The sequence below is a fragment of the Lepisosteus oculatus genome, chromosome 10, assembly GCF_040954835.1.
Source record: "Lepisosteus oculatus isolate fLepOcu1 chromosome 10, fLepOcu1.hap2, whole genome shotgun sequence".
NCBI classification, from domain to species: domain Eukaryota; kingdom Metazoa; phylum Chordata; class Actinopteri; order Semionotiformes; family Lepisosteidae; genus Lepisosteus; species Lepisosteus oculatus.
In genome coordinates, this window is record NC_090705.1 from 25312632 (window position 1) to 25325726 (window position 13095).

The window sequence follows — 13095 nt, forward strand, 5'->3', positions numbered from 1 at the left end:
GCAGCCTTCTGAACTATATTTCATGAGATAATGAACTTAATGAAATACACCTTTGTAGCAGAAAGCCATTGAGTTTATATTATTTTTGCCCATTTAAGCTATGTGATGTTTTTGGTGGTTTCACAATTTTTTGGAGGTTCTACCCAAATTGGTTATCTTGGCCTAGAGATGGAGGTCTAGAGATGGTCTAGTGATGGTTGGATGACACATGGCAGTTAACCTGTGCCAGGAGCCACATTGCAAGAGCAGAAGAATTGGAAGAGCTGGAAGTTGTTTCACCTTTTGAATTAAGTTTGAATTTCAGGTAGAGCAAACACAAGGTGGAATCTAAGACACTAATACTCTTATTAGGCTCAGCTTAATTTAGCTGCTGATATCTTATTAGATCTGCTGTCTGCTGTCACTATATTAGAACAAATACAGAATACTTGGATTGTACGAGCAGTCAAATAACTGGCCAAGCACTAAGGTGCAACACCTACTACTGAAATTTTAAATACAGTACATGTGAAGGTTTGCTAGTGAGAATTGCAATGCTTGTCTGTCAATGCTAACTGTCCTAAGGCACTGTGCCCCTTTTATCAAATGAAAAATCCTATGATAACTGGATAAGTGCATGCATTCTTCCTATGAAGTAAGAGTGTTGTAACGGTGAACTTATCAGTCCACACTGGGAGGGTATAACATTGGAAAACTAACTGATGATTAAAATGAAACAGAAGAAAAGTCTAAACTGAAAACCTCAGTCTCAGATAATCAGAAAAACAACTAAGAAACCTATATAGATCTTATATTTTTACAGTTATTTATAGTGTGTACTTCCTCAACAGCTTTTGTCCTTCTATTCCTGTGTTCCATACATCCCATTAATAATAATGCCATGTCACTTTTAGCACAATTACAAAAATACTTGTGTTAAAATCAACATTTGGAGAATGCTCCTCAATATTTTATGATCGTAGAAACAATTGGCTTCGCAAAAAATAATCAAGAGAACAAAACAAGTGAGTTAATGTAAACCATTAATAAAATTAAATATTTTCTCAACAAATACTGTACTAAACATCTGGGACCCTATATTCAAAATACTTGCATGCTTGAATACCTATAGTAAGCAATGGGGATTAATATGCCTCCATTAATTGTTTTGAATAAAGGGGCTTATTTTCAAATATTTATCTCCTTTAATGTATTTCATTATTCCCTGTAATATCAACATGAATACATTACTTTCTTACTATAAGCCTTTATTCTGTAATAAATCAATAATGAACTAAACAAGCTATCTTCTTTCATAGCCCCAACAAATAAATCCTGTGTCTTTGGGCAAAATGTGAGCCAGAAAATAAAGACTGTCTGACTTTCCTCTTCACATTTCTTGCCTAATTGCTGCACACAGAACTTAGTTTTAAACATATAGATCAAGAATAGCACCCTTTTCTCTGTTTTGCAAATAAGCAATGAAACTAATCAAGTACTCTGAAAAGAATATCATAATATTGTAAAAGCATTCTTAGTAAATTAAAAATCAGCATACTGTTCATCAAACAAATAGGGTCAAACCAATATTAAAAATCCAATCACGACACTTGCATCCCTAAAGAAAATCTATATTTTCTGGTAGCCAGGAATAATTCCAAGCATAGCTTCTTTAATGAACATAAGAAATTATGCAGATGAGATGTCACTTGTTCCATCTTGCTCATGTAGTAGTTTAGTAGGGAATAAAAATTGTATTTAACCTGAAATGACCTCAGACTTTGTACCGGAACCACCTGGCTAGAAGGCTTATTCTAGATACCTACAACTCATTGTGTAAAGACATTTTTTCTATACTCAAGTCTAAATTAATTCCATTTCATTTTCTGTTTGTAAACTGTGTCCTTGTTTCATTGGGTATGAAATCACCCCCTAGCATCATACTATGTACTACATATACTGTAAAATAATTTTATATGTTGGATCACATCTTGTCTAAACATTGTTTATCTCCCATAAGCAATCTATATGTGACACTCCCCTGTGACCTAAAATGATTCTTATTGTTATAATTTCTTGTTAAACTCATTCTAAGGCTATACACAGTATATATTCTATTTGCTGTTTTTATTTCTGAAAGTAAATATTACCATGAATATAGAAACAGCCTCTTCCCCCAAACTTACTGCTGGACTCTCTAGTGCTGAAAGAAACATGTTAGGTTTCAGTCCTCAAAGAGTAGGCAAAAAGCTTTGGCCTGCAGGAAGTTCATTTGTGGCATCGTGCTTCTTTAGTTCTGAAGATAGAGAGACTTATAATAGCTTAACATCTAATAAGATACAGTAAGATAAGATAATTTTATTATCCATATACAATTTCTTTTATTAGGAATTTGTCTTTTCGCATACCCCAACTTGCTTTACACGAGACACACAGACAGGGAGAGGAGCTATGGGGTCAGAGGGCAGGGTCAGTCATTTCTACAGCGCCCCTGGAGCAGCTGGGGTTAAGGGCCTTGCTCAGGGGCCCAGCATAGTAGGATTCCTCTGCCGGCCGCAGGATACAAACCGACAACCTTCCAGCCGGTGACCTTGATGATGTCAAGAAGAAGTGGATTGCAAGTGTGTTGTGATTTTCTTGTATATGAACTTTACAAATAGAAATGTAAGTGGAAATACTAAATTTCGATATTAAAGGCTGTGCAGAACATATTGTTATGAAAGTACCAAGGCTGCCAAGAAATACAGAGCAGTTCTCTGGAAACATCTTGTGTAGACAGAATTTTATTTAAAATGTCTCCAAAATCTGAAGCTGCCATTCTTTTCCCTCTCCTAAACATCAAAGTCAAAAGAGAAAAACAAGAACTTTAATAATGTGGCCACTGAGGAAGAGAAAGTTTCAAAGAGGACTACATTAAGGACTGATGTACAAAAATGGGCAGCTTGGAATAAAATTTGCAGGTACATGACAGAATAACTTAATCTTTAAATTAATTCTATGAACCCACCTGACTTTGATATTGATGACAAGTGAAGGAAAAAAGTCCCCTGTGAATAGATATATTGCATCTGCTGAGGAAACAGGCATTTTTACTTCAGACTAATATTTAAATAACATTTAGATTTTCACCACTGAAACCAGTGAATCTTCCTATGTTGTGCTTTTTAAGTCATAGGCTTTCCCTTTTGGCGTACAGAATGCATCCCTGAATCCCATAATTTATTGATCTTCAACAGCCCATGGTAGGATGTTTCTTAGACGGTCTGGACATTTATTAAAATAACTACATAGGATCTAAAAAGATGCTCCATACTAAAAAGATAAAATGTTGTATGTATTGTATGTGGAAAACACAGTAACAGCTGCCAATCTCAACTGCATAAATGCTGGGAGTGAAAAAAACTAACGGTATTCATGGCACAACAGTCCCTGTTAATCTGTGTTTAGTTATTAGAGGAGCAGAACACAGGAACAGCTGAGAACAACTGAAGCTCAGAGACTCCACATCATCCTCTGGACTGCAGAGAAGTGATAATGGAGAATTTCCATCTTCCTTCACATTCTTTCACTGCCAAAAGTACTGGTATAATTTTTTTATAGAAAACATTTTCAGCTGACAGGGTGGAGGGATTTGTTTCAAAAGCTTTAGACTACCAACATAAGGCTATTTTATTAATATTAAAATCAGTTATTCAACTTGAAAGATTAATTATTTGCATTCCAACAACCAAAGAAGGCTCTTAAGCTGAAACAATGTTTTACTTTTTTTCTTTTTTAGCACAAAAGTAACCTTGCTCAAACTTTTATAGATATGAATACATATCTATAAAGGTTATATAGTTACTTAATATAGATATATAATCTCAAAAGATCTGAAACACAAGAAATAAAGATACATATGTACTGTAAATAAAACTTTATTAGCTTGTCTCAAATGTATTAACATACCAACAGTCACAATATGCTCTATAGTACAGATTTTAATCAGTTATATACAATTTACAGTACAATATGTTTTTGTGTTTTCGCCAGAAAATATAAAGTACAAAAGCTATGTAATAAACAATCATGGAGGTACCGCAATCCAGTGTAATTACCAGCAAAAGCAGAGGGAACAGACTGGAAGATAGTTAATGAGCCTAACAGAGAAAACAAGATAAACCAAAATACCTGAAGGAGAAAAGACAGAGAGATAAGATAAAAGGAAGAACAGCAAGGAAAGACAAATGAAATTTATTGCACAGTCCATCCATTCGTACTAACTCTAAACAAAAACCAGAAGGAGGAGATAGAAAAATCATACACCAATCTCTCACTAGAAGTTGATATACTGTCATATTTTGTATGGTAATTAATTTGGAACTAGATATAACTTTTTGTTATTAAGAGTCTTTTTAACTGATGTCATGAAAAAGGCAGAAATGTAATTCAGTTCTCCTAACCCTTTTAAAATAAGGAAAAACAAAACGCATAAAATTAAGAAAAGTTTTCTTTAATGTCACAGCCAGGTCTCCCTCATCTATGCGATTCCCAGGTCTACACCAGTTCTTTCAGCAGCAGTCACCGAATCCTCTTGAGTTCCTGCAGGATTCCAACAGCTCTCTCAGCGCAACCAGGTCTAAAACAACAAAACAAGCCTAACTCAGAGCTTTTCTTACAAGAACTGTGTGGAACGTGGCAAACATTTGGAAAGTAGAATGCAGATGAATAGCTAAGAAAGGAATTTAGCATGCAACAAACATTTACCAGAAAGACAAAGAAAAAACTAAATGAAAAAGAAAACTTGTCAGAAGAGCTTGGATCATCATAGTGAATTGTAAACAGAAATAATGCTGTACGTGTTTGAAAGCAGAAATCTTGTCTGCAGTTTTACTGTTAGTGGTGTTTACTGATTGTTTTAAAACCAGCAGATGGACATTGCATTCTGATTGTTTTAATTCAGCATATTATTTCAACAATAAAATAAATACTCGACAACCGCAGCTTAGTGACAAAGGAGACTCCTGCAGGAGGTGCCATACCTCAGTTTAGATATTTAACTTAGATGGTGACTAGACATTAATGTGGCTGTATTCACAAGTGTGTTAATCCTGGTGTCCTGGCTAAATTAAATCTCCCTGAAGTTCCCCATTAATTCAACTGGGGATGCACTTTTTCACTGTCACAAATCATCCAGATGGGTGCTGCAATTCACTGATGGAATAAGTGGATCCTCTCCTGTATGTGAAGTGCTTTGCAGTGAAAAGCACTATATGAATGCAATAATTAATCACACATGACAACAATGAACCAGATCCATGACCTTGTATAAACTAATTTATCAAGATTAAGGGACTGAAAATATTGATTCTCTACATGGATGTCCTTTTAGACCCTTCCACATTACCTCAATTCCTGGTGAGATAAACTACAAATGAACACAACAGCTAACACAGGTATATGTTTTCCATAAGAAAAGCTTTAAAAACATCTTTTAAAAAAAAATTCAGACAAAAATTAAAATTGTTACTTCAAAGGAAAATATGCTTCTGGAAAACGATTTTAGCCGCTGCTTTACAGGATCATAAGAAAAAGTACATTTGAGTTTAAGTCAGGGCTTTTTATATTAATTTATAATAAGATAAGATATCAGGGCAATGAAGTGCTATGCTAAAAAAAACCAAAATGAATACATACTCTCCTACAGCTTTAAAAAAAACACATCTTCCAGTTTACTTTAGCACCCTGTGTGGAAATCTTAATAAAGGCAGTCTTACTTTTAAACATTAATTCAGCTTTTCAATACTTAAATAGTGACCTTCATACAACTAACAACAGTTAAAAAACTAAAGTTACAGTATGTGTCTGTGCTCAATCCCCCTACTATGGTTTATGTCACATTTCAATACAAGCTGGGGAAATATTTGTAAGGATGGCTCAAGTCAATGATTATCAATGCAAAACCACAATATTGAATATCTGGGCAAACTGGTTTAAATACTTGTCTTGCATACTCATTCATATGTAAAACACTTAGGCTTGAAGACACTGGAGTGCTTCTCCATAAATTTCTGCACTAATATGCAAGGCATCTATTGGTTTGACATCCTGTACAATCCAAACTTGCCTTCAATAGGCTTTAGGCTCCATGGCCAGGCTGTATAATATCAAGCTACAACATTAATTACCTTTTATGTGCATTGGGAGTGGAGATTAAAAGAACTAATCTCAATCAAGCCATTAGATGCTGTCCAAAGTAAACAGAGATGACCCTCCTTCATGCAAACCCTACAGTCTCATTGCGTTAATAATAAGAAATATCACATGTAAATATGTTTTACAGGCATTATCTTGGCTTTAAGATCTTTGTATGAATAGAATAATAGGTTTTGATATAAATTCAAAGCCTATAATAAAACTATTTGAGCTTTGTGTACCAGGATAGTTTATAAATAGTTGCATGTCTTCAACATTGTCATGACATTTTTTTCAAACTACATTTTAAGCATTTATTTGTCCTTTAACATCACAAAAATGATTAACAAATTTTGTACTTAAAGAACTTTAATTATCAACTTTATTAAATAACGGTTATATATATACTTAAAGAATGACCTTACAAAAATGAATATACAGTATTTATCTTCTTTATCTTCAGCTTTTAAAGAGAAAAAGTATATTCTTTAGGATATTGTCATAAGCATTCTTCATTATTTAAACACACAAGAATAAAGAGTGTCAAAAGGTTTAGATAAAGTTTTCTAAGGGAATTATGCAGTGTATAATTTGATTTGCAGAGAAACGGCACAGGTTTCCTTACACATTTGATACCCTGCTGTATAACAAATAATGTTCCTTTCCCCTTACTTAAAATGGTGTGGTAAATTTAAGATTATGTTCCATGCAAGATGCATCTTATCAATATAAAGATCTGAAGTACAATTTATAGGCAAACATAAATCATAAACACTGCATTATAATGAAGTACTAACACCAAAATACTTGCAAATTTATTCAATTATGTAGGAAACATTAATGTTAAATAAAAGATTTACAAATTGATGCACTGTACTTAAGCTCTCATATCACAAATAATAAAATCACCGGCTGTGATATGCATCAGCCTTTTAACATAAAAGATACCATGAAGGGAAGTGTGAAACCATTTGAACAAATGTTCTAATTTACTTTAATCCCCTCAAACTTCGATCCTCCAGAGAACATATACTGTAATTACTTATTAAATTATTACTGAAAAGGAAACAAAAGACAGCACAGAAGAGCTGGTAAAATGTTGTTCAATGCCAACCAAAAAATGGGCAAGATCATAAAAAGGAACCATTATGATTTCCTTTAACAGCTTTACAGCCTGGTGCTTTAGAGTTTTGAGAGAAATGTTAAAGCTGTGTAATCCGGAAAGACACATAGCTCGTGATTGGATCTTGTTTATACTGTTTCTAGTAGTACCTTTATGAGCACATTTATGTTTTGCTGACGTTTTTGATCATAAATAGAAGACAAATGAACACTTGGAGTATTTGACATAATTAGATATTAATTTGTGTTGTACTGTACTAATGTGAAATAATACAAAAGAAGTATTAGTAGTCCCCTATACCAGATAAAGCATAAAGCTACTGCTAGCTGCCCACAATTATCTCCATGCAGTATCAACTATTCAGTTTAAAGAGTGTAAAAAGTTAATAAACCTTGTAGTTAATTTTTGGTATTAAAGAAGACAGTGTTTCTAAAAGATTATCTTTGATTAAGAACTGACCACAAATCAAAAAGACTCATTAATACAATGCTTTATAGGATTTGTGCAGGGAAAAAAGGGGAACTGCGAGGCAAAAAAAGATCCGGTGAGGTGTGTGGCACTATGATATTGTAAACAAGCAGGCTTGTGAATACATTTCTTTAAATCAAAAAGAAATATTGTTCTAGCTTTCAACATGGTTTTGCAGACAAATAGCACTTACTTGTTAAGTCTGCATGCAGATCATGTTAGAAGATTTATGCGGTGAAATGCCTGCTGTGCAACTTGTTTTTATTCTCTTGTACATCACATTACATTAGTCATTACAGAAACTAATGAGCAGGAAGGGCCAAATCATGTCGCTATTCGTGGGAACTCGAATGCGAGTTTGTGACAACATGACCACTTACAGTACTTTCACAAAGTTCATGATTTTGTGCTTAATTTGAATTTGTATTTTTTTTCTATAACGTCAATGACTCTGTGTTTAATAATCACTCTGTGAAATTGGACTGCAGTTCCCCTTTAAGGGTTAATTTGCTGGTTTCATGCAGATCGGATCCCCAGGTAAGACGGGAGGTTTCTCTTAACTCACCGCCATACTAACCAAGCACTGTCTGATCTGAGTCTACTCAGAAGATACCACGCTGCGGTGAGGCAAACTACAAAGCCAGGGAAAAAAAACACAGCACAGTAACTTAGTTAGTAGAAGTGAAAAGTGTCAGTTAGTGAGCTTCACAGAACTCTGCAACACAGAAAATGCAAGCAGCGAGTTAGGTGAAGATGTACAAGGTAGTATCATTGTCAGTCTTAAACCTCAAGAAATGGCAAATGTTTCTTTTGAAAAAGATTTGTTTGGAACAAACTTCGGCAACATACAGGACTTAATTAAGGCAGTACACGCAACTGATTTGAAAACAAATAGCTAAAAATAAGACTTTTAATTCTATTCAGGTCCTCATGAAAAAACAGTTATATTGTTTTCAATAAACTCATAGGTTTTGCATAGACTCATAAATAGTTTCAAATGCGATAAAGTGGACACATGATTACTGCGAGTCAGGGTTGTTGTACAGGAATGAAGCACAGAGGGCACCCAAGGCCAGTTATTTTTTAAACAAGGGCTGGCAATGTGAGTGTACATTATACTGCACTTTGAGAATCAATGCAAAGAAGTGTGATAGCGTCATATCAAAAGGTAAAAATCACAGCAGTTACACCCTAAACATGTTAAGTGAAAACTGTATGTCTATGTGACAGCTAAACACTGTAATACCAGGACAAAGGTTGAAAAAGGAAGATCTTTCACCAAGGCAAGAATAAACTTCTACATTGAAGTATGCATGTAGATTAACAAAGGAGATTCATGGTGTGTAAGCAGGTCAAATCAAAGCTTTCAGCATTCCCTTAGAAAAAGATAAACATTCATCACAAAAAGGACATCACAGTATCCACAAATCTCATATTAGGGAAACAGAACCATCTGATTTAAAAGTTAACATTTCTTATTTAACACAACTCTTTCCTCTTTAGTTTTTCATTTCAATGTTCAAAGAACAGTATGTTTTGTAAAGTTGGATTATTTAAAAAAAACGTATTAATAAAATAGCTTAACCATAATATCCACCTCCATTATAAACTGTAATACAATTATGAAGAAAATGTCTGTTTTATAGATTATTTTAAGAGTTGAAAGATTAATTTTCCATCATCTAAAATAAATACACTAAACATGCATTTGAGGCTATATTATGTAATTGAACATACTAGTTACAAAACCAAAAGTAATTACAGCTTTTGATGATGCTTATCAATTTTGCCTGCAACACAATGTGCCCTGAAACAACATGTATTTATTGCAGCTGAGACTAAATGCAATATACAGTACTCCACTTCCCTACCTAATGTACACTTTCTTCTCTATGCTCTGCATTCAGGCCCTGTAGACTGTTCTTAAATGCATAAAACCAAAACTGAAAAGTGGGAATAAATACGTAACATGAAATGTAACATGGTACTATCGCCAGGTACAAAGATCTGCTCAGACTGGATGCACCGATAATGACCACGAACTCGACCAAGAGCCATCACTTAGTGACACAAAAGACACACACCATAATCATATATTAATATCATACTTTCAAAGTTATATATTTTTTATATATATATTTAATTTTATCAACTTGTGAAATTCACAAACATGTTTTTCTTTAGAACTTAAAATCAAGAATTTTGTAGATTCTGAAATATCGTACAGACATACTACTTCCACTCACGATGCAAATCTGTTCCTTGTTAGCACTGTATTTTGAAGACCAAAACACAGTTTATACTGATATACATTACTTGCATTATATTTTTAAAAATGGATATGTATACATTTACAGTTAGCTGGGCATCTCATGGGCTACAAAAGCATGGAAAATCAGGGGTAAGAAATTCTAGTCAATGTTTTCTTGTGGACTGTAGCACCTTGGTGCCGCTGACAACAACCCAATACATCTTACAGGTCACCATTGAATCATCAGTTGTAAAGAAATGTCAACATAAGTCGATTGTTTCAATTAAGACAGAGATGGCCAACTATGATTCTTGAAGGCTCCAGGGAGTTGGAATTTTAATTTCAAATGATCTCTGAATAGCGTAATTGAACAAATCTCCTGCTTAAATAAGTACTGTAGCAAAAGAAAAATTGTTCCTAACGTTCAGAGATTGATGATTTAAGGTTGTAAAGCCTGCAGGACTCTCCTAGACCAGGGAGGGCCACTTCTGACTAAAACACAAAAAAAACTTGTAAAAATGTAAGAACAGACCCTTCCGTTCATGTGAGCACTGGTCAGAAAACTGTACTGGAAATGAAAAGACGTCCTGATCACCCAAGCAAACCCTTGCCAAATGACACCTTTTAAAAGTGTGGGTATGTGAATCTACACATACACGTAATTAGCTCTAAAGTATACTTAAGCAGTTTGTAAATGGTCCTTGTCTTTACCTTGTTAAACATTCATGCTTACAGCATAGACCAAAAGCAATAAAAAATGTTTTTTGTGCTGACAAAAGCTAGAATTACTTCAGGTTGCATGAAGAGCAATATTAAGACTTGGTCAATATCTTATTTAAAAGGACAATGCAAGGTTAGGAAATTCACATGAAGAGGAACAAGGCAAAAACAAACTTTAGCTCAGTGTAAGGCAGCAGCTTGTCACTATCACCTGACAGACAAGTGCTGGAAAAGACACATGTGAAGGCCATGAACAAAACCACAGGTGAAAAAATATATCTATTGTGTCAAAGAAGAAAGGGAAACCTCAAAATTAATTATGTATATCTCATTCTTAGTTGGAAAGTTATTATTAAAATTTTAAATGGATGGTAAAAGTGAAGGTTGCACACGAATGTTTTCGTCAAATAATAATTTATCACTCAGCACATTTCACTATTCAAAATAGATAGTGCTGTAACATTTTAAGGCATTGTAAATTCTCTTAAGCCTTGAGTTTTAAGGCCAATTCATTAAGTACTTCACAATGCAGCACATAAGTTAGAGCTGCTGCTAAAGTTAGTTTAGCAAAGCAAATACTGGTGTGAGGGCACTTACTAGTGTTCTAGAATCTTCCCTTTCCAGAATCTTCTGGGTCTGATCCTCAGGGAACTTGAGTACTGTAGTTATAACTTTTGCCATTGTCTAAGAGAGGAACACAAAAACAGGTTTGGTTATAAGAATATTTGTCTAAAAAAATGTAAATGACAAACAAGATGGAACAATGACTAATCGTCATACGATTAGTGTTTCCCAGCCAAGTATACACTTTTGAGAAACATTTTAAAAGAAACCACATATAGATAGTTCTTTGCTCTGTTTTAACAATCATTAGCAAGAGAATAAAAGAGCAGAACTTATTTTCTCCTCTTGGCCTAACAACCTGGCTGCAGAAGCAGCCAAACCAAAACTGTAGAGAAGCCAGAGGGAGTGTTTGACATGAGAGAGGCAGCTCTGGCCCTCTTGGTTTCTTAGATACATGATGACATGCATAAGAAGGGCGCTGTAAATTCTTTTATAAAGTACTCTCTCAACAATGCAAACAGTAAAACTTATTTTCTAGGAAAAGAGAATATTTTTTTGCACATACATGCCCTTTTGCTGTGCCTGTTGCACATGTGGAAATGGCAGGGCATATATAATTTCCTGCTGAAAAAATGGACAAGCAACCACCTGGTCCTCATAACTCTCCATGCTAAGAAGGAAATAAATGGAGTTATAAAAATCTCTACATGGGGCTGAGGAAGCGGTGATTATGGCTAAGAATATTCACATTGTTGATGACTTGGATAAAAAACAGACATACTAATGAAGCAGTATACAATAAATAAGGATGGATTTGTTAGACAAAGACTTTACTTGCTAAAAAGAATAAATCCAAATTAATTCAAAAGCAGCCTCCAAAATAATTGAAATAAGTTCCTGATGTATTTTTGCTTTATTAAAATGACAATTTATTATATTGTAATAAATTATTAGTGCACAAAATCCTGTAGTTTGTCCTTATGCAAAGACAGAGAAAATGTAATAATTAAATGAATTTGAAAAGAATTGACATACAAAACTCTTTTACCTCTAAGTTTCACAATGTCATGTCACAAAAATGTGTAAATACCACAGTAAACATTTCCCTCATCTTTGCATTGGTCTTTCTGCATTTCTCCACTTTTTCAGCTAGCCCTTGGTGAGCTGCTCTCTCTGTATGAAGGTCCTAACTTCCTAGTCCTACGACCATGTAGTTGGCCCTCAGCCAAGAGAGTTAAGCCAAAGCTTTTTATGCCTGACTCCTCAATAAACACTCCTAAATGTATTTCCTTATTGGGTATTGTTTCCTCCTAAGCGGATTTTGTTCTTCATAAAATAGAGTTGGCTTTGGAGTTCTCACTTAATGATGCAATTTTTTTTCTTTTTTAAAGACCTCTTTTTAACGTTTCAGTTCTTAACTATTTTATCTGAGATTCTGTGTATAAAAAAGATATGAAGGCCCATCCAGTTCAATGGATTCTATTTTTCACAGCTCCAAGTATAACTGGAAACGACACAGTGCAGATAATAATAAAAAAAGACTAAAATATTTTCTAAGCAAGGAGCTATACACATGACTGATTACCTATTACTTTTTAGAGCAGACAACATAGAGTACCACAGATATCTTTGGACAAGATGGACGCAGTCCAAACTAAAAAAAACTAACAGTGCATTAATGTAAGGATCTCTTATGTATTTAGGCACTGTATAAAGTGCATAAATGGGGATGTAAAATAATGACTGTGTCAAGGTGCTTGAATTCAAGAATCTAAAACAACACATTACATTATATAGGCTTAAATACCAAATGTTG

At 34.2% G+C, this 13095-nt stretch overlaps 1 protein-coding gene across 5 annotated transcripts in view; it reads right to left on the reverse strand.

Moving 5' to 3' along the window:
* Positions 1 to 3880: 3880 nt before the first annotated feature.
* golga4 (golgin A4) overlaps positions 3881 to 13095 on the reverse strand; it is a 77499-nt gene continuing 68284 nt past the window's right edge. For 4 of the 5 annotated variants that reach the window (XM_015357278.2, XM_015357279.2, XM_015357277.2 and 1 more), the window contains 3 exons: positions 11313 to 11399; positions 8310 to 8376; positions 3881 to 4597 (listed from right to left, as the gene is read on the reverse strand). In XM_015357278.2, the coding sequence (XP_015212764.2) occupies positions 8347 to 8376; positions 11313 to 11399 (117 nt within the window). In that variant the 3' untranslated portion in view covers positions 3881 to 4597; positions 8310 to 8346. The remainder of the gene's footprint in view (positions 4598 to 8309; positions 8377 to 11312; positions 11400 to 13095) is intronic. The other variant, XM_015357276.2, reaches the window with a different exon arrangement.